At 57.2% G+C, this 21,005-nt stretch overlaps 2 protein-coding genes across 3 annotated transcripts in view; both read right to left on the reverse strand.

Moving 5' to 3' along the window:
• Window positions 1-16,968, reverse strand: part of PIK3CB (phosphatidylinositol-4,5-bisphosphate 3-kinase catalytic subunit beta) — a 114,068-nt gene extending 97,100 nt beyond the window's left edge. The window contains exon 1 of one of the 2 annotated variants that reach the window (XM_085232457.1): window positions 16,829-16,968. The gene's annotated coding sequence lies outside the window, so the exon portion shown is untranslated. The remainder of the gene's footprint in view (window positions 1-16,828) is intronic. The other variant, XM_085232456.1, reaches the window with a different exon arrangement.
• On the reverse strand, window positions 11,905-15,871 carry FOXL2 (forkhead box L2). Its single transcript, XM_085232464.1, has one exon. It carries the CDS (start codon window positions 13,754-13,756, stop codon window positions 12,839-12,841), a length of 918 nt encoding a protein of 305 aa, XP_085088590.1. The 5' UTR covers window positions 13,757-15,871; the 3' UTR covers window positions 11,905-12,838.
• Window positions 16,969-21,005: the final 4,037 nt, after the last annotated feature.

Below are 21,005 nucleotides of genomic sequence, written 5' to 3' on the forward strand. Positions count from 1 at the left end.
TGTCAGAGCAGCTAAACACAGGAACAAAGCAAACTGAGTATATGAGAAAGAAAAGACTATTTCATGTCTTTTCTGATTTTATTAGTAATATTTTTTTCCTTTTTCTAGAGTTTCTTGCTGAGCTGGTAAATAAATTCTTGTTGCCAAATCTGTACTTAATCTGATGTTTCTATTATTTGTTATACACTCTCTTCTTTCAGCCAAGGTTCCTCTGTGAATCCAAGTTCCCCACTCTGCTCTAGTCACAATATAACCCACACTCGTGGGAACCATCCTCTTTGGTGCTGGAGGAGTGAATCTTATCTGGGGCAATTCGGTGTAAAGTCTCTGATACCACAAACACCAACAAGTGCTGCAGTTTGGGTCTCACAGTCTGAGTACAAAATCCAAACTTCTGGCTCTGTTTCTGGTTCTGGCCTCTGTGCAGGTGTCACTAACAATTTCCTCCCCTGCAAAGAGAAATGTGTGACCCATGCTGGGACCCACAGGTGCCAGTGAAGCAGAGCAGCCCCTTGTGCTGCCTGGCATGTGCACCTCAGGCTGCTGGGCTGGGCTGCATTACCTGAGTGCTCTGAAGAACCACTTGCTTCAGTGGCTTTGGGGTCAGCTCCTCCATCTGGAGTGTTAGATGTGACCTGAAAACATGATACAGCACAAACAGCCCTCGAGCATTTCTCCATCTATCTACACTAAGTCCAGCTAACTTTTGCCATCTTCTGGAGAGAAGGAACAAAATGAGAATTCTTAGCTGTGCGTGTGCATTCATGGAGCTCTGAGCATTAAGCAGTTTGTCACAACCTCTTCTCTAGGCATTCTGAGGGAGACTGCAGGTACCCCCAAGAAAGCTCCTGCTGTGACCATGGTGTTGTGCACACTCCTCTCACTCATTTGAGGCTCCAACACTGAGGATGTGACTCACTTCTGCATTATGCAGCAATGACCATAACTCTGTACTTTATTTAGCTGGTTGCTGTTTATTTGCTATTCTCAAAAAGATCTCTAAGCTTGAAGATTTTTTTTTAACCATTTCAGTCTCCATTCTCCAATGCTGTTTTGGTTCAGCCTCTGACTCCAGAAAGAGTTTCTATCTGGTTGTCCTTTCTTGTTCTGTCTCTGATCCTCCCTCCTGTTGTTAAAATGCTGGCAATCTTTTCATGTCATCCTTTTAATTTCCTCAGAAGTTTCAACTTACATTTTTTTACTATATTTAGTGATAACAACCCTGATCTCCAGCTGATGCCTATGACCAAGTGGGTGTCATCATCCTGCCCAGAGGCAGTGCAGGGAGAGCAAGGAATAGATGAGGGGGGTGAGGAGGCTCTGAAGATGCCACAGCTGGGGTGAAACTCACGGACTTGGGCAGACTCTAAAAGAGACACCTCTGAAAAAGAAGAATTTGGTATTTCTTTGACACTAGCAAGCCCAAATGTGCATCGCTGAATTCAATATGAACTTCACCATTGACTTCAATCTTTGTAGACTGTAACTCATTTTCTTCACTGTCTTCATCAGAAATACTAAGGTACACAAGGAGTGTGGAGGGGAAGACTTGGGGTTTCCCAACAAGACTTTCAGCATTGCAGCCCGATGGGAAGAACTACTGAAAATGGAGCAGTAGTGCATTTTCCCTCAACTGAAATAAACCTCTCCTTCATGGGAGAGCTGTGCTTTCCCGTGGACAGTGAACTCACTTCCTTCTGCTTTGTTTATAGCTGCATGGGAGGTTTTTCCTCTTCCATTCCCTTTTCCAAGAGCAATGAGACAATAAGACATTGTTAAATGTTAAACACACAGGTTTCTGTTTCTTGTCTTACAAATAACAGAACTTTTAGAATTATGAGAAATGAATCAAAGGATGGGGGGAAACGGTCAAATTTCACTCAGATTTTTATCCAGAACAGCAGAAAAGACATTAAGAAACAGCACAGAAATGGTCAGAAGTTTTTTTTTTCTTCTTTCACCAGAAAAAAATTACAGTTTAACTGTATAATCTTTAATGAATTTGTGAGCCACGCTTATACTTGGAAACTTTTTACCTCAATACAAGTGATTTGGATAACATCAGCTGTAACGTTGCACGTGAACTAAGCATGCAGCTCACTAACAAAATGCAGAGGTACAATTTCTGACAGCACCAGGAAACTGTTCGTCACCAGACTAGAAACATGCCTGGAGGGCATCCCTAGAAGGACAAGGGACCTGTGCAATCAGAGAAGGATCTGAAGATAACTTTGGAGAAATGGAAGCTCTCCAGAATATACGGAAGAAAACAGGAGTCCAACCCCCTTCACACCCTGGGGAAGACCTCTAAAGCAAGACCAAATGGAGATGGAATGGCTCAAGGAAAACTGGAACCAGTGCAAGCCTGGCAGCCAGCTGGATGGGAACACTGAGCCAATGCCAACATCCAGCAAAAAGTCAGTGAAAATGCTAGATGAGGAAATTTTCCACCATCCACAATATACTGGCTGTGGAGAGATGACAAATGCCAAATATTTTTTTGTTATTTGTGTTAGCAGCATTCTGGCAAATAGCCTTAAAAACCATAGCTCCTGTCTGTGCACATACCTGGGAGATGCTGTTTTCTCAGACTGCTACCGCAGTGAGGTAGCTCACCAGAAACACAACTAAATGTTAATGACATTGAGGTCAGTGAGTGTGATAGTTTGTCCTGAAGCAAGAGAAGATCCTGTTCAGAATGAGCAGCTTGCCTGCTGCAGCAAGAGCTCCTTGGGATGCTGTGCTCCAGAGAAACACATATCATACCAATCTGTCCACCCCAGAAGCCCCATCTATTGTTACCCTCCTGAAGCCAGAGTGATGATTGTGTTCACATCCACTTTTGCATACACCAACAGCCCACACCTTACTGGGCACAAGTATAAATAGTCTAAGCCAAAGGTACGGAACTGATGCTCTCAGTAGTCCTGAAGCCAAAGGAGGAACGTGATGGTAACATAACAAAGAGCATATTCTACAGCAGGCACTGGTACATCCTGATCAATATTTAGCATTGCTAAACTAACAGATTGCATTGCCTTAGATTAAAATATTGCTTGGTGACTTTTTAGCAAAAAAAAAAAAAAAAAAAAAAAAGCTGTGAAAACTGATGCCAATGTTAACAGCAGATTGCAGGTAGAAAGATGGACAGACAAAGCAAAACAATTTAAAAAACAAGAGCTGATTCAACTGTAAAGCATTTGCCACGATTGGGATAAGCCAGTGTGTAATAAAAATGTTGCCATGGATATCAGCATTGAGAAAGCAATTGTATCTCAGCAGTCAGCCCTGAGGTTATGCAGGGCTATCAGCTCACCAGGAGTCACAGAGAGGCACTGAGTAGTTCCCAAATGTGAGACCAACAGCAAAGCAGAAAGCTCTGGCTGCCAGTGACATTCAGGAAGGGAATTAGTGCTGCTGGGCGTGCTGCAGTATGGGGAAAGCTGCTTCCAGGGGACAGCGCAGGATCTGCAGAGACTGCAATTAACGTGCACTTTCATTTATAAAACTGCATGTTTATAAACATGTAACCATCAAAGGAAAACCCTCCCACATGTTTTTAATAGGTAAGTAGTAGCCTCTAGGTTTGCTCTATCCCTTCATAATCCTAAAGCAAAAGCTGCCAGATTACATAACAAAATGCCATTATTCTTCTTGCTACTCTCTCTCTATTTCCTATCACATATATCCTTCCTTGTTCTTTGTCTCTTTTTTTTTTTTTTTTTTTTTTTTTTTTCACTTCTTCCATCTATTCCCTCCTCTTTCTGCCTCTCCCTACCCCCACTTAGTAGCATTTCATCTCCCCACTCATTCCTGGTCCTTTCCTGCTGCTCATGCTCCTTCGCCACATGCCCAGTTCCTCCTTCCTTTCAGACTGCATCGACTCTAACCCTGCTCTATGCACACTGACAATCTATCTGTTTTTAATTGTTGCACTAAACGTAGCTGGACATTTCAGAGACCGTTTCAAAGTCTTCATAATTCAGCTTGATTCCATGTACTTGATACAAGAGCCATATGGTTTTGTGGATCACTTATTGTTTCACACATGTGAATACTTACAGAACAGATGACTGTTTGGGTATCAGTTGCTCACGCTTTCTGAGCTGTAAATTAATTTTGTGCTATGTAATGGCACTGATGCTTTGAAATGTGGAGAGATTTTCTCCATACACCTAAGAATGCCCTATTAATATCATGTCTGAGGGCTCCTGAGGTTCGGTGAGCACTGCCTGCGGTCCTTCTGCAGGTGGGAAAGAACTCGGGGGCAGCTTTGCATGAGGATGAACAGGGCTGGAGCAGCACTGGGACAGCACTGCACTCCCTACCCATTGCCACCAGCTCTGCTCACAGCTCCTCGTAGCTGCTGCCAGTCTTTGTGAGCTGTATTGATTCACCCCACCAAATTCACTAGAACTGATTGGTAACTCTATCGTCTTCTCAGCGCAGCGCTAATAGTCTTTACTCAGACAAATTCTTCCTGCATCACACTCTGGCATAGAGTCTTTAAAGAAGGGAGGAGAAGAGGGTGAACATTGTAATTGATTCTGTCAAAGGCATGTAAGAGCAGACATCTCCTTTTCAGCAGCTAAAGAACAAACGGAATGCTAAAACTCTACCCTAGGTGTGGATGCCTCCTGCATACTTTGTATCGAATGTGTGCGTCTCCAGGGAGAGGAGGACAGAGACAAGCACTAAATAGAGTGGAAAAGTCCTCACACTGATTCAATTAGGGCAGTATATGTTGTAATATAGCTTCAAGGGACAACCGAAACTTTTGGAGGGTGCTTCTTTTTTTTTTTTTTTTTTTTTTTTTTTTTTTTTTCCCTCTCCCTTTTTCTTTTCTTTGGCTGCTGCCACATGGAGCTCATTTCACATTTCAGCTGCAGTGTAAGTGATACAGGAACCAGTATCACACTGTGGCTGATCCACTGCTGCCAAATGCTTGATGCCCTCCTCCAAGTGGGCTGAGGACACAGCCACCCACAGCTCCATCTTTGCACCCCGCTCCTGCCCTGCTGCCTTTCACGCAGAGCAGCCTGTCAGCAACCAGCAAGTGGCCACCTGAAAGGACTTCCTTCATCCGGCTCTCGGGTAAAGCACCGAGGTTGGATCAGGGCAGTTCTGCACTATGGTGTCATGAAGCACGGGATGACAAAGAAGTACTATTCAGCAAATATATCACCAGAAGTAGAGATCCACACCTAATGCAGTGATGCTGCTCTAACTTTGTTATTTCCATTTCGATTTGTGCCAGCAAAGGTCCAAGCAAATTCATCATGTGTGAGGCTGCTTTTTATGCGAGGTGGGCAACAGCACGAAAGAGAAATATTTCTCTGGGGTATCCCAGGGGCTGTGGCTGCTTTGTGTTATTGCAGCAATGCTTCGGTCTCATTCAAGAAGCCAACAAATACAACGATAGCAATAAAGATAACCACCGCAGATTTTTCCCTCCTAATGGAGGACCCTTGGAACTCCCAGTGCACCGTGAGAGCCTTTGCACACACACACCTCAAGCTTCGCTTCTCCAAAACTGAGCCCTGCTCTAGTCTTTACCCCTAAGAAAGTGGAAAATAAATACAAAGCAGCCCCGGAACACTCTGCACACGTGGCTGTTCACCACGGCACATTCCCTGGCGGAGGCCCTTCCGTCACACGGCAGCACGCTACAGGGCGAGCTGCGATGCTCTCGTGGCAGCACGGAAGGGGAGGGCGGCCCTCTCCGCACGGCGGTTCTGCCCGGCTCTGGGCAACGCGGGACTCGGGGGGTTCGGCGCTGCCGTTGGCAACGGGATGGCACCGAGAAGGGAAACGGTCGGCACCTCCGTTGCCGTCCTTTCCCGGCAGCCCCGCTGTAAGGCAGCAAATCCTCGCTGAGGCCGCTCCCCGCCGACAGCCCCCGGCACAGCCGGGCAGCGCGGAGCGGGACCCCGGCATTCCCCGCAGCCCCAGCGCAGAGCTGAGCCGGGGGGTTGGGGTGGACGGAACAGCGCGGCGCAGCCGAAGCCGTTCATCCCTCGCACCTGGTGCGAACGCTCGCCCCGAGCGCGGGGTTTCTCCGGGATTCACCTCAGCAAACTACTTCTTTAAACGCTTTATGGATATTCAGCTCCTTTTCACATAAGTTACAACAGCTGATCTAAAAAATAGTCTGAGAACTCGCGCAGGAGCTGATGAAGTGTGAGCACCTCGAGCCCTGCTACAGCGGGAACTCGGCTCTCTTCGCTGCACCAATTGCGTACCGCTGCCGGCATCCGGAACGTGAGCAATGTATGGAAAGAGCTATTTCCCAGAGCCGTGCCCTTTTCTTTCCTTTCTCTTGACATTTTGCGATCGCAAGCTCGTTTGCTCAAGCCCGATGTACCGCACGGGGCCGGGGCTCCGCCAGGGGGCAGCGCCGGGCCGGGTCGGGTCGGGAAGTGCCCGAGGCCACCTCCATCCCCTCCATCCCCTCCATCCCTCCATCCCTTCCATCCCCTCCATCCCATCCCGGCCCCTCCCTGGCCCTCCCGGCCCTCGGGCTCCTCTCCCAGCCCCTCTCCGCTCCGCTGCCCGCAGCGCGCCATGCCCGGCAGCCCGGCGGCCCGAGTCTGCGGTTCGTTAGGCCGTGTGCAGCTTTAAAGTCCCGAACGGGTAATGGGGAACATCAGAAAGACATTCGGGTGAACTCTTCGCCTCTAATGGGAAACAGTTGAGAGCTCCACCAAATCTGTCACTTTTTAAATGGAAACATGAAAAAAGACTGAGATAAAACAAAACAAAGAAAAGGAGTTGGAATAATGCACTTTGATTCGGATACTGAAAAACTTTCCTCCAGGAATGGAAAAAATGATGGGGAAAAAAAAAAAAAAAAAGTAAAAAAAAGCCAACCGCGATATGACAGTGCCCGCAGCACTGTGAGCAAACATTCCTGCCTGTAATCCCCTCACTCTCTTCCCACTCTTCTATCCGCGATGGCTGGCAGAGATGTGCGGAGCTCGGACGCCGAACCGAAGGCTCCCGCCGCTATCCCGGGCAGCGCCGTCCGAGCGGGGCTCCGCCACCCGCGGCACGGGGCCGAGCCAACGCCGGGAGAGGAGCGGGGCTGCACGGCGGGGTGCGGCCGGGGCTCCTTACGGGCACTGGGATCGGCGACGTGCAACTAAGGGGGTGCTACAAATTCTTTCACTAAGTTCAGAGTTCTCTTCCGTGCCCCGGAGGCGCAGCAGGAACAGGGATGCGGCCCGTAGCGGGGGCACGCTGGGGAAGCGGCCCTGCGGTCGGCACCCCCGACGGGGCGGCAACGGCCCGCTGCCCTTCCTCTGACGATCCCGGCCCCGCAGCACCGCGGTCCCCGGCTGGAGGCGGATCGGGGCAGAACTCGGGCCGCCAAACCCTCGAACTTCTGAAAGCTGGCCGTCCCCGAAGGCCTCCTCTGCCTCGGCCCGGTGACGGCGGGTTCTGTTACGCGGACGGTCGGGGCCCGGCAGCCCCCCCCGCGTCCTCCGCTCCTCTCCGTCGAGGCTGAGGTGTTCTGTTCCCATCGACACTGTTTGTACCCGAAGGCACCGATAAGCTCCCGCGGGGCCCCTCCCTCGGAGAGGAGCGGAGGAAGCTCAGCGCATCGGCGACACCGCCCGCCTCCTCCCGCTTCGTTGTTTTCCGAACGTTGTTAAAAGCAACACCTGGGAAAAAAAATATATGAAAGGACGACAGCGAAGCGACTCCTTTTTGTTTCTCCCCGCTTTTGATAAATCCGGACATTATCCCACGCGTCGCGCTCGACTTTGCCCTGTCCTTTCATTGCTTTGTTTGGGTTTTCGCGGAGCACAACGATAGCGCGAGAAAGGACCGCAACGCGTGGCCACCGCTGCTCGGGGCGCTCTGGGAGCGGCTTCCCGGCCCCGCTCCGCTCCCGGCCCGCAGCCCCAGCGCACGGCCGTCGGAGCCCAGGAGGGCAGGAGCGCAGCGTGCGGGGCTGTGCCGCTCTCCCGACGGCGTTAGAGCCGGGCCGCCTCATTTCATTGAAAATCGCGTAAAGGTCAAATAGAGCGTGCTGCCCCGTTACTCTGTAATCAGGCCTAACGGAATGTGCACGTTGTTTGTGAAAAAGCTCCTTAAAGAGGGAGAGAAGTGAATGAAACGAAGCTTGGTGACACGGCCGTCTGCCCGCGGAGCTGCCGCGCTTACGCGGCTCTGCCCCGGCGCCCGGAGCCGCCCGCACTGCCGGGGGGACGGTGCCGAGAGCGGGCGGTGTGCGGGCGGTGTGCGGGCCGTGCCTGGGCTCTACCCGGGCCGCCCACAGGCTGTGTGCGGGCTGCGTGCGGGCACGGGCCGGCCCCCCCAAAGCCGAGCGGGCAGAGGCGGCGTGGAGCCGTAAGGTGCCACGTGCCGGGGTGTCCCCGGGGGAGCCCCACGGCCGCCGCGCCCCCCAACAGCAGCCCCGCCGACCCCGAGCTGCGCTTCGCGCGCCGGGGCCGCGGCCAACGCGAGGCTCCATCGAAAAGCGGATTCCACTCCAGGCGACTCGGCGTTCATTCGGAACGGATTGCCAGCAGCCCGGAGAGCACCGCAGCTGCTGGTTTGGCTTGGAGAGCCCCGTGTGGTTTATAAACTTGTAGAGGGAAAAAGGAAAAGATGTCCATCCAAGTAAACTCTAAATGAAAACTCATTGATTACCTCCGCCTCCCTGTCTCTGATCTGATTAACCGTTTGCCATCACTCCTTCCGAGCCACTTCTGTGCTGGTTTCCCTCTGCCTGAGCTCTGCGAGACTTTTCCAGAAAGGCGCTGTGATGTTGGGACCAACAGACTGTAAACAACCACAAGAAACACAGCGAACGCTTTCAATCCAGCTCGGGGACTAAAATAAACTGCCCGCATCAGGCCGGCCCGCTTCGACGAACGCCTTCCAGGCCGCTGCCGAGCGCACCGCGGGGCTACCTGGGGCGGGTGGACGCGGACAGGCGCCGCGCCCCGCCGGGCAGAATCCCCTCGGAACCCCCGGCCCGGACCACTCGGGTGGGGCTCGGAGGGTGGAGGAGGCACGGGGGGACCCAACGGGCGCGCCCTGCTTCTATCCCAGCAGCCGCGGACTCCCGACTGCACTTATCCGGGCCCCGGCCATCGCCCGTTGTACCATCGGGTTTTTCCGGCGAGCCGGCTGCCCGAGCCCACCTGCCCGAGGCTCGCTGCCCGCGGCCTCTCCTGCTGGCGGGCGGGCGGGCGGCCCCGGACTCCGCAGTGAGGCCGGCAAGAGGACCCCCGGTGCTGCCCCCTCTGCCCCCCCGACTCCCTTAGGGCCGCCCCGAGGTTGCATCGGCACCGGGCGGGGCCGAACCCCGGGGCGGGTGGGAGCGGGAATCCCGCGGAAGCCCCGCGGCAGCGGGGGGCGGCGGTGGGGAGAGGGGCAGCAGAGCCGGGCCGGGCCGCGGCCGTCACAGGCGTAGCAGCGATTTTTTAAATAACAAACGTATTTTTTTATTTCTGAAACAAAAATATCGTTTTCGGCTTGACAATAGCCGGATCTCTCTGAATGAAGCCTCTCCATATTTTCCTGTTTTAATTGGTTGTATAATAAACAGTCCTGACCCCACACTCTCTTTTCAATGAGTTCAGGGTGAAACGCGGACCATGGGACTGGAAATGACTTTTTCACCACTTAAAACACGGACAAGAATACCAGGAATCAGGCGGCATCGATCGGCCGGGCGGGAGGGGCCTCAAGGTGAGAGAGGCTGCGTGACCCTCCTCGCTCGACCTGCAGCCTCCGGCACCCCGGCCCCGGACACCGCAGCCGAGCCGAGTTGAGCCGCGTTGCGCCCCGCCGAGCCGCGCCGAGCCGGCCGGGAGCTCTCCCGACTCAAGGCTACGTACCCTACGAGCACCGCCAAGGCCCGACGGCTGCGCGAAGGGCGGCAGAAGAAGACAAACCGGCGTGCGCAGAAGAGCGCTCCGGGCCCGGCACTGCTGTGGGGCAGCCGAAGGCGGTGGACGCCCGCCCAACCCCAGGCCGCCGAGCCCTCCCTCTCCTGGGGCCCTTCGCAGCGCTCTGCCCCTCCGGCGGCGGCGGCTCGGGGAGGCTGCTTCCACGCCCGCTCCGTGCACGGAGAGCGCAGTCGTCGCTCTTCTGCTTTCATCTCTCGCCAGCGTTGCATAAAGCCCATGAGGACGGGGCTGCTCGGGCGGCAGCTCGGGCGAGACCGCGGCCTCGAGTGCCCCCGCCCCGGGCTCACCCAAGTCCGGCCAGAGTGGGGATGCGCTGTGACCTCTGGCCGGTGTTAGATAACGAGCACGGGTCTGGCACGGGGCGCGAAGCCGTGAGACTGCCGCTCCGTGTGGGGTCAGCGGGGCTGGGGACCGCGCGGCCCGGTGCAGATCAGAGCCCAGCCCAGGCAGAGCCCGGCACAGAATCCGATCCGGCTCACTTGGGGCCACTCACGTAGCCCGGAGCCCGACCCCGCGGGGCAGCGGGGCTGTCGGGCGGCCCAAGCTGGGGGAGCGAGCACTTGCAAGTAGGGTCAGTCCCCGCCATCCCGGGCAGCAACGAAACGGGAGGGAATCATCGAACCCTGCCCGGGTCACCGGGATATGCACGGGACCACTCCCGGAGCGGCAGGACAAGCCTGGCTCGGCCAAGGGCTCCGCACCGGGCTGCCCGGGCGATGCGAGACAAAGGCTGCAGCCGTGCCCCGAACACGACGGCTGTTACTGAACCATGCGAGTTTACATTCGGTGCCGCCTCTGTTTATAAAATACAGAAAACAATCGCGAAAACATCCTATGGGCGCGACGGCGGCGCGGCTCCGCCGGGTGCCGGGCGCTCGGAAGGCACAGCCCGGCCCCGCGCACGAGCAGCCGCTGTACCCCGCCGCCCGCAGTCGCGGAGCAGAGTCCGTTGGGCACGGGCAACCCGAGAGCCCCGAGGCACCTTATGCCCGCCGCCTGTCGTCCGGGGAGACCTCGGGAAAGAGCCCCGCGGCCCGCATCTCACGGCACCGAGAGCAGGGAACCGCTCCGCTCCCGACGCTGGGTGCTGGCGCTGCCCGGGGCCGCTCCCTGCGGGTAACGGCCCGCAGACCTCGAGGGAAGCGCGGCGGCCCCGGGGCCCCGTGGCGACGGGAGGGAGTCCCCTCCGAGTTCACGGCCTCGACGGATCTCGGAGGAAACGAGCAGGGACGGGCAGTACTGAACGAACGAGGAACGGTCACGTCAGCGCCGTGCAGCGCCGATCCCGGGCACGAACCGGAGCTGGGTCGATGTGCGGCGGCACCCCCTCGGTCCCGTTCCATCCTTTCCCCTAGCGTGGCACCGATGCTGGAGTTCGAGCCGGCCTCGCTCCCTCCCCGTCGTGCTCGGGCCGAGCCGGGCCCGCAGCCCCCGCGCTCCGCACCGCCGTCCCCGACCGCAACAGGGCCGCGCGCCGCGCTCCCTCCCGGCGCCGTCCCGCGGGACCCGCACAGAGCCGCGCAGATCCCCGGCTCCGCTCCGCACGCCGCGCCCGTTTCCGTGCCCGGGCCGCGAGACGCCTCGTTCCCCGAGCACGGAGGCTGCAGAGGGCCTGGGAGCCGGGCCCGGGCCAGGAGAGTGCCGTTACTCGGGCTTCGGCCCCGCGGGCAAAGCGACGGGCGGCAGCAGCGCCGGCACCGGCACGGGGCCCGGACGGGCCGCCGGTTTCGTAGTGGCACGGCCGGGTCGGGAGGGCGCAGGGCTGCGCCGCACCGCCCCGCTCCGCGGCCCCGAGTGAGCGGGGAGAAGCAAAGGCGGCGCCGGGGCACGACGGGCAGAGCGCCGCGACGGGCCCAGGGCTAACCGCGGGGCCGCACGGAGCCGGGCAGCGGCGTCCCGTGGCGGAGCGACACGCGGCGGCCTCGGCGCTGTCGCTTCTCGGTCCCAGCGCGGAGAAGCGGAGAAAAACAAAACAATATTAAGAGAAAGGCATTTATTGGAGACCTTACAAGGCTAGAAAGTACATTAACAGTGCTAGGCCACTCTAGAGAAGTTGGTCCCAAAACGGTACTACGCCACAGCATCTATCGGCTTACAGAAACGCTTACACAATCTCTAAGAACTGGCCCCTGTGTTATACACGCTATTTCTTTTCACATTCATCTATGTAAAATCGAAGGATCAAAACGTTTTAAGAAAAAGGGCGAGCACTCAAAGCAGAACCTACCGAAATCCATTTCGGGCCAGGTTTGGGGGCAAAAATACGGAGCTAGTTTAAACTTTCATTATCAATTATACTATGAGCACGGAGAAATATTCAAATTTCATAGCAAACCGTCTTTTTTTTTTTTTATAACATCAAAATATATATTTTTAGACCTACTTAAAATTTCTTGTAAGACCTCAGAGGACATCGTCTCCTTTAAAAACCGTAACTCCCACGGCCGGAGCCTTCACGAACGGTCCCGGCCCCCCGGCTCCCACCGCGCAGTCCCACCCGGCGCCGCCCGGGGAAAGGCACCGCAGCAGCGCCGCGCTTTGCGGCCGAAGAGAAAGAGGAGCGGGAGGAAGAGGCCGAGCTCGGCCGGCGGCACCCGGGCCCAGCGAGAAGGCCGTGCTGTTCGCAGGCCGAGCCCGAGCGTTTGAAAGCCGAGTGACAAAGGAGCAGAGTTCGGAGAGGCGGCGGCCCGCCGTCACCGCGTCCCCCGCGCCCCCAGAAATAAAGCGACAAAAAGCCGACCCCGAGGCCTCCCCGAAGACAGACACACACACACAGACGGACCGGCGGACAGACCGCGCCAGCCGGGAGCTGCCCGCCCGCCGCGGCGGGCGCGGAGAGAGGGACGTCCGCAGCCGAAGGAGGAGAGCGCGGCCGGAGCGGGCGTCGCGCGGCGGCGGCGGGGACCCGTTCCCTAGATGTCAATGCGGGAGTGCAGGGCGCCGTGTTTGCTGTCGTGCTCCCAGTAGGAACAGTGCATGACGGACAGCTCGGCGGGCTGGCGGGCGCAGGCGAACTGGAGGCCGGCTCCGTTCGCGGCCGGGGCGGCGGGCGGCGCGGGGCTGGCCGGGCCCAGCTGCTGCGGGTGGTGGGCGTGCGGATGGTGCGGATGGGCCACGCCGTTGTAGGAGTTCACCATGCCGGGCAGCGCCACGCTCTGCACCCGCGAGTAGGGGCCGTAGGAGGCAGGGCCCGAGAGTCCTTTCACGTTGACGGGGCTGACGCTGCCGCCGGACATCTGGCAGGAGGCGTAGGGCACGGGCGCGGGGGGCTGCGGCAGCGGCCACGAGTTGTTCATGAAGGTGGACTGCAGGTACTTGGGCGGGGAGAGGTAGCCGTAGCCGTCGGGGCCGAAGAGGCTCTTGCCGGGCTGGAAGTGAGTCGGGGGCGGCCGGAAGGGCCGCTTCATCCTCCGCCGCCGGCGGTAGTTGCCCTTCTCGAACATGTCCTCGCAGGCGGGGTCCAGCGTCCAGTAGTTGCCCTTGCGCTCCCCGCCACCCTCGCGGGGCACCTTGATGAAGCACTCGTTGAGGCTGAGGTTGTGGCGGATGCTGTTCTGCCAGCCCTTCTTGTTCTTCTCGTAGAAAGGAAACTTGCTGATGATGTACTGGTAGATCCCGGACAGCGTGAGCCTCTTCTCGGCGCTCTCCCGTATGGCCATGGCGATCAGGGCCACGTAGGAGTAGGGGGGCTTCTGCGACGGGTCCGGCTTCTCGGGGCCCTTCTCGGCATTCAGTTCCTCCTTGCCCCGCTCCGGCTCCTTGCTGCCGCCGCCGTCATGGGCCAGCATCGCCACCGCGTCCTCCTCGCCGTCCGCGTAGCCGCTCATCATGGTGCCCGTGGCCGCGCGCCGCGGTGCCGGCGCGGAGCTGTGCCGGTGCGGAGCGGTGCGGGTGCGGAGATCCGCTGCTGGCGGCCGTCCCGCCCAGAGCTCGCCGGAGCCGAGGCCGGGACGGAGCTCGCTCGGCGCCTCTCGCGGCGCCGCGGGTCCGTGCAGCGCGGCGGCGGCGGCGGCGTCCCTGCCCCAGCGGGCTCCGCTCCCCTCTGCCGCGGCGGCCGGGCTCTTTTCTGATTTGTATGGGCCCGGTCGAGTTCCGCTTTCGTCAGGAGCCCGCTCCCCTATCGCCGCCGAGCCGCTGGGCACGGCCGGGTTCAGCCCGCAGTCACGGCGCTCGGCCCCGCGCACACGCGGCCCGACGTGGCCCCGCGGAGCGGCGCGGCGTGGAACCGCCCCGCTGCGGCCGCGCCGCCGGGGGGGTGGGGGGGCGGGGGGCTCCCAACGAGCCGCCCCCGCAGCCTTCGCCGCCGCCCTCCCGCCCTCCCCGGACCCGCGGCTCGGAGCTGTTCCGCGGATGGCAGCCGCCGCGCTCGGCCCTGCCCGGTGGCTGTCACAGTGCAGCCGCAACACGCGGCCGCGTTTATATGTCTTGGCCCCGGGCCGCGCTCGGGGAGCAAAAGGAGGTTGGGAGCGCTCCTGCAGCTCGGTTCAGCCGTCTGTGTGGCACGGAGGGGGGCTGTCGAGTAGCTCCTTCTCCCTCCTGCAACGGTCCCCGGGCCGCCGGAAGCCCCGGGGCAGGGACGGAGCGGGGCAGTGCAGGGCAGGGTCCATGGTGCCCCTGCGCTCCTCCCCGCAGGGCTCCCACTTATTTCGCACGCATCCCCGAGGATCGCATCTTTTCCTTCCCCTGTTCTGCCTTCGGGTGAAGCCTCCGCGAGCGGCGGTATAGAAGTCTGAACTGAAAAGGTGCCGTGTCACAACGAATCGTTAACGGCGTCGTTCTACCTGCAGTCACAGAAACAGGCGAACAGGACAGAGGATGCTTCAAACGATTTTTGAAGCAGTCCTCGCCCCGGAGCAGCCGAGCTCCGGCCCACCTGCGCGGCCCTCGGGGCGCGGCGGAATCGGGCCGCGGACATAACCCGAAGCAGGGGACCGGGGCCGTAGCCGAGCACAGCTCTGCGCTTCCTCTCACGGCAAGGGCTGCCGAGCAGCGCGGCTCCACTGAGTTTCACGCGCAGTCCGGTGGCTGCCGTCCGCACCCGGCCCGGAGCCCCACTTTCACCTTTCTGGGACGTGAATCGCTGCCAAGCGCTATTCCCCGCCCCGCGCATTTTGCGTGCTATAACATTTTTCGTAACCAAGCCTAAACCCGACCGCGGAGGGATGGCAGCTCTCTGTCGGTGCTCCCGGCGGAGCTCGGCCGCTGCCGGTGCGTGTGCCCGGGGAAGTGCGCAGGAGTCCTGCTTCCCTCTCCGGGAGAGGCATTTGGAACGAACTGTAGGTGAGAAAATGAATCGCCCTTCGGGAGCTGTTGTATTTATCGATTAAAATATAGTTTTGCACCTTCACCTACAGCCGCGCAGGCTGATTACTTATCTCGCGTCCGTCGAGAAACTCGTTCCTAAAACACGATCTCCATACATGCGGTCACACCAACGACACACCTTGCTTTTCGGCGCACAGCCCTCGGCGCCCAGTAACACCCCCGGGCCCAGCCCGACCCCGGCCATCTCGCTCCCGCAGCCGGCCCCAGCTGTGCGTGCCGCCGGGCCGGGGCCGCGGGGCTCCCCAGGGCCGGGCGGGCCACCCATGCAGCTCCCGGCGCTCCCCTCGCAGGCATTTCCGCGGCGAGAGCCGGGGCAGGTGGAACAGCACTGCTGCGTGTGTCATCACCTCCTCCAAATGGCTCATTCCTCCCTTTTCACTCCAAAACCGAGCGCGCGGCTCCTCTCCAGGGCCCGCTCGCTCACAGAGGACATTTGACATCCAAGGGGTTCAGGAGTTGATTTTTCTTTTATTTTCTTCTTTTATTTTTTTTTTTTTTTTCCCAAATGTCTCCTTTTTTCTTTCCCCCTTCCGCAGCCCCGCGCAGGGGCATTTCGGACGGCGCAAGGAGCGGCGGGGCGAACAGCTCCGAGGTGAGCGCGCAGCCCCGCGCGGGACTCGGGTGGCCCCGGCAGCTCCGCGGTGCTCCTCGGTCCCGCCCGGGGCAGCGGCACCGCCGGGTCGAGGGGCTCGAGGCCGAGGCTGTGCGCGGCGCTGAGAGCGCACCGCTCCTCACACAAACATCGCACGGGAGCACAGCGAGCAGCCGGGGAGGGTAGCGGGCGGGGACGGCGAGTTCGTACTTGGGGAAAGGGCGCTCTCGGGGACCGACAGAGACGGACTAAGCTGGGCGCAACGAAAGCGGGAGGCGGCGGAGCCGTGCCCGCATCGGGCCCGCGGCCGCCCTCGGGGCGCGGGAGGCAGAAGGAAGGAAGGTGGCGGCGGTGCCCGGCCCCGTCCCGCCGCGGAGAGGACAGGCTGCAGCTCGGAAAGACTGCAGCGCGGAACGCGACGGGGCGACGGGGAGGGGCACCCGCTGCCCGCACACGAGCTGCCCGCACACGAGCTGCCCGCACACGAGCTGCCCGCACACCGCTGCCCCCGGGCAGCCCCGAGACGGAGGGGCAGGAGGCGGACGGAGCGGTGCTCAGCGCCGGCCGCGCAACCCTACTGAGGAGCCCCCCGAGAAGGGCTGCGAACCGGAGCCTCGCCGCGATCGATTTCCCGGTACGGCGCCGGGCGTCCCCCTCCCCGATCAGAGCGCGGCATCCTCCACTGTGTCCCAAAAGCCAGTATGCTGCGCCCGGCGGCCCAGAGCTGTGCTGCTCGGAGCCGCGCTGCCCACCGCCCTGCTCTACGCACCGCTCAGCCTCTGGTACCCGAGCTATTGTTCTTTCCTACTCACCCCGTGCAGGCAGTGGAGCCGATTGCTACCTGGAATGTTTCAAGTTGGTTAGTTTGAAATTGTGGCAGACTTTCTTTCCTAAACGATTTCTTTTTCCTTTTCCTTTTCCTTTCCCCCCCCTTCTTCATTTCTGTTATTATTTTTTTTCTCTTTCGGAGCGCAAACGAGCGTACCCCGCACAGCCGCTGTCTGCAGCTCCCTCTCGGCCAGCGCAGCCGAGCCGCCTCCATCAGACACCGGCCGTTGTTCGGCCGCGGTCCCGCGCGGCCCCGAAGGCGCTCGCTGCCGGCAGTCCCGCGCCGGCCGCCAGCCGAAGCCCGGCGGGAGGTGCACGGCCGCGGAGAGCGGAGCGGAGCGGAGCGCTTCCAGCTCGGCTTCTCCGGGACCGGGAACGGCTGCGAGGCTGCGGGAGCCTTTCCCATCCTCGGCCCGGCCAGTAGAGCATCCGGGAAAGGGGAGTTACCGTGCAGCAAGGATTGCTAGCTTCTTCCCTTGTTTTTTTTTTTTTTTTTTTTTTTTTTGTTTTGTTTTGTTTTGTTTTGTTTCCCTCTTGTTCTTCCCGATACTATTAATCTTTAAGATCGTGGATTGTTTATTCCCATAACAAACGAGCGAAAGTAGACACAGCCCGTTACGGTCTGTCCCGCACGCCGGCACTTACGGGAACCCACACAAAACCCCGCGCGAAGCCGCGGCCGGGCCGCAGCTCACGGGACGGGACCCGCCGTGGCACACCGGGACGGGGACGCTCCCCCGCCTCCCGCGGCAGCTGCCGGGCCGGGACACCCCGCCGCATCGGCACCCGGCCCCGGGGCTCGGCGCTGGGCGGCACGGCGCCGGCTGCCGCAGAACCGATCTTTGCGGCTTCGGCGGAGCCCTTCCGTGAGAAAAGTTGCGCGCGCGTCCGTTCCTTTACACTGGGAGCTGCTCGCAGAGCTTTCGTCTTTAGAACTCGGTTCCAGCCCCTCTCGTCCCGGGGCACCGCAGCGCCGCGCCGCTCCCGGTTCGGACCCCCAGCAGCTCCCGGGCGCCCTTCGCTCGCGTTATTGGCGCGTGGCGCTGGAACAAGGACATATTCACCTGGCAAGTGTCTTCTTCTGCATGAATGAGACTCATTGTCAAAAACCTGACCGTATGTAGGTGCATGTAAGTTCTGCAGTGGGGAATTTAGTCCCCCGTTTATACTGCAAAGCTAAAAATTCGGGTAGCTTCAGGCTTGTTTGTACAAGCTCCCTGCCGTGCAAGGATTTCTGTTTTTACAGGAAAAACTAAGCAGGACGTAGACTGTGATGGCTGTACATCCATAATGTGAGCTTCATGAGGAACAGAATCACTCCATTATGATCTGGGCTGAAATCACATTGAATAAAGATCGGTCGAACAGGGCCTGAGGGAGCAGTCCCAAATGGGCTCAATTCTATACCAATTCCAGTGCGGATTTCAGAGGGAAGGGGATCAGGAGAGGGGTTTCACCCTTCAGCGGGCGCCGTGGAAATAGTCTGTCCCGTTCCATTTGGAAGCTCTTCTATTGCCCCGCTACCAAAGAAATCTGCCTCATCAAAAAGGGCAGCCTCAACCTCTCTCCGTTATATTCCTCTTTCTGTGCCCAGCTTCTCCCGCAGCCGAGCTGCAGCCCTCACTATGGTGTATTTGTTTATGCTCAGAGGACAGGCCTACAGGAAAACAAACGATACATTTCACTCTGCCGCTCGGTAGTTTCTTCCTTTCATCTGAAAACACAGCCTGATCCGGGGAAGGTTCCTGAATTCACACAACCGGTTACATGATGAAATGCAAACAGTTTCTTGCGGTATTAAATGGCAGCCCGCAGCAGAGTTCAGGTTGGCTGTTATGGGTTCAGCAGTTAGGGCTCGGCAGGATAATCCTGTGTTACTGCCGTCCTGCAGCTAGTGGCCTACAGCACTGCTGCCGAATGCTGCAAATAAAAACAAACAAGGCGGCCTCCGCTTCTCAGACAAAGTAGAAATTATGTCTCTTTAGGAAGCTCGAAGCAAAGATCGGTTGTGTCAGTCTGGCAACTTCCAAAGCAAGCTGCTCCTTCTGGCACTTAGAAATTGATGCTTATTTTTCTACAAAGCTTGGGTGGAAAAAAAAAAAAAAGAAAAAGAATACAAGTCCAGTGATGTCCGGATCACCCTGAAGTTGCAAATTAATGGTATTGTACAACAAAATGAGAATGAAGTCAGTCTTCTCCCACTGCTACTAAAGATACACTGTCAGAGCACTGCTTTTAGGTGATCAAAAACCTGCACACCTGTTTAGACTGTTTAAAAAACTGCAGTATTTCATAAAGATCCAATGAGGGAAAATGGTGCAGATTTTTGATTATTTGGAAAAGGAATCTTCAGGAAAAAAAGCTTCTAACGAACATCAAAGAGAATTTGTGTCTTCCCCTCCTTCTCTGAGCGTGCAGGTCCCAAACCTAAGCTGTGACTCCTCTCTGAGATCACGTAACCTACTGCGGGCTGTTTTCATCCGGAGCCCAGGGTGTCACTGCTTTGAAAAACAGCATTTGAAAAGGTTATTCAGGTTACAAGGAGAAGCTCCTAAATGTAGGAGGCAGTGGTCTGCACCGTACTATAGCAAGAGAACTGCAGCGTTAGTGATTGGGAGCAGAACAGCTCCTTACCTGGAGAACCTTTGCTGACAAAAGCCCTTTTGAGAGACAATCTGAGCGGCAAGGCCATTTGCATCTGGGTAGCTCCTAAACTGTGAGGCTGAAAGAAGCTGGGGCAGCTGCTGGCTGTGTCCTCGTTGGGAGCGCTTTGCTCTGCAGCACCACTGGTAGCCATTCTGACCTCGTGTTGGGGGGTTCCCGCTCCTACAGCAGAGCTGGCCAGATGGGACATGCTTTCACATGCTTGCAGCTACGCTAATTTTAGCATAAGAGAGTTGCACACAATGACTCATTAGGGCCACTGAATTTGGACACTATACATGCCTACTAAGTCTTCTTCTTAACAGCTTCTTGAGAATTTGTATGGGGCACACTGTGTGCTCTCTGCCCGCTCCCTGGAGGCTCTGCAGGGGAGATGCCCTGAGAGCAAAGCTATACAGAGATGTCCATGTGTAGTCACATTAACTTCTGTACTCCCATTTGGCCGTCTGCATTATGACCACTCTACTTATGCTCCTTTTCCATCTCTAAGCCACTTACAGCAGTTGGGTTCAGTTAAGACCAAGTAGAGATGCTCCAAGCTCTGCCAGAGTTTGCAGAACGGGTTAGGTTAGCCTGGAGCAGGGTGCCTTGGTTTTAAAGTGAGACTGACCATTTCTCAAGTACAAGTTACTTACATGAGCAATTTGTGAACAACTCCATATACATGCAGGCTTCTCACGTGCTTACTGATCATGGCTGAAACACTCAGGAGAATATGATGAGAGAGCACTACCACACCCCTACACAGACTGCATTCACATCCCCTTCAGAACTAGAATGGCTGCACTAGTCCATATCTGGGAGGGATATGCAGCATTGCCACAGTGCTGTGCTAGCACCAGGATGGTGATGCCGTCTCCCTGCTCTACACCTGCAGCTGGTGCACTGGATTTAACTGCCCCAAAACATGGGCTGGGCTTCTGTTGAATGCATGCTACACTTTATAACAATTTGATGGTTTGTTTCCCTTAAAATGTAATAACCACTATGTTTCTAAAAAGATTGTATGATTTCAAATTACACAACTAGGTTTGAGCTGAGAACAAACCTGCTTTGTTGGATCAAACCACACACAATCTCTAGAGAAACAATTTAAGAATGATGTGGTGGAAGTGATTTTCTTCCTTCTGGAGGAAAAGAGCTAAGCTTTGGCTAATGCCAACTTGAGGTTACATGCAGTTCACCCCAAACTTCGAAATGCAGGCCGTGGTGTCGGTGGAAGGCGGATCTGACCCTTGGACACCTGTTAAGCCCCTGCATTGTCCCCCCAAAATGGTGGCCTTGGAAGCACGATCCAGTACTGAAACACTGAAATTCCATCCAGAGCAAGAACAGGAGCCTTGCAGATGTGGAATATTTTGGCTTAAGCTCAGCCATCTCAGTTCTGGAAGTAAAGTTTTGTCTGCATAATCACCCCGAGGTCTTTTTGTTTGTCTCAATCTTATTCCAACCTTTCGAGTAAGAAAACCTGAACTGGAAATCTACCAGACAGGAGAGCACACATGGCTTTTCCAGCCCATTCTCCCTTTGACCTGACCAGAAACATCAGCATATCAGCTTTCCAGCATTGCTACTCACAGCTTTCCAGCACTGCTACTCTTGGTAGCAATGAGAGCAAGGAAATGCAGAGCAGACCAAACAACAACGACAACAAAATTTCCTAGATTCTC

This window comes from Meleagris gallopavo, chromosome 11, assembly GCF_905368555.1.
Source record: "Meleagris gallopavo chromosome 11, MGAL_WU_HG_1.1, whole genome shotgun sequence".
Classification (NCBI taxonomy): domain Eukaryota; kingdom Metazoa; phylum Chordata; class Aves; order Galliformes; family Phasianidae; genus Meleagris; species Meleagris gallopavo.

Excerpts from the sequence above, each read along its gene's own strand:
- FOXL2 (XM_085232464.1), bottom strand. The coding sequence starts at position 13,756 with ATGATGAGCGGCTACGCGGACGGCGAGGAGGACGCGGTGGCGATGCTG.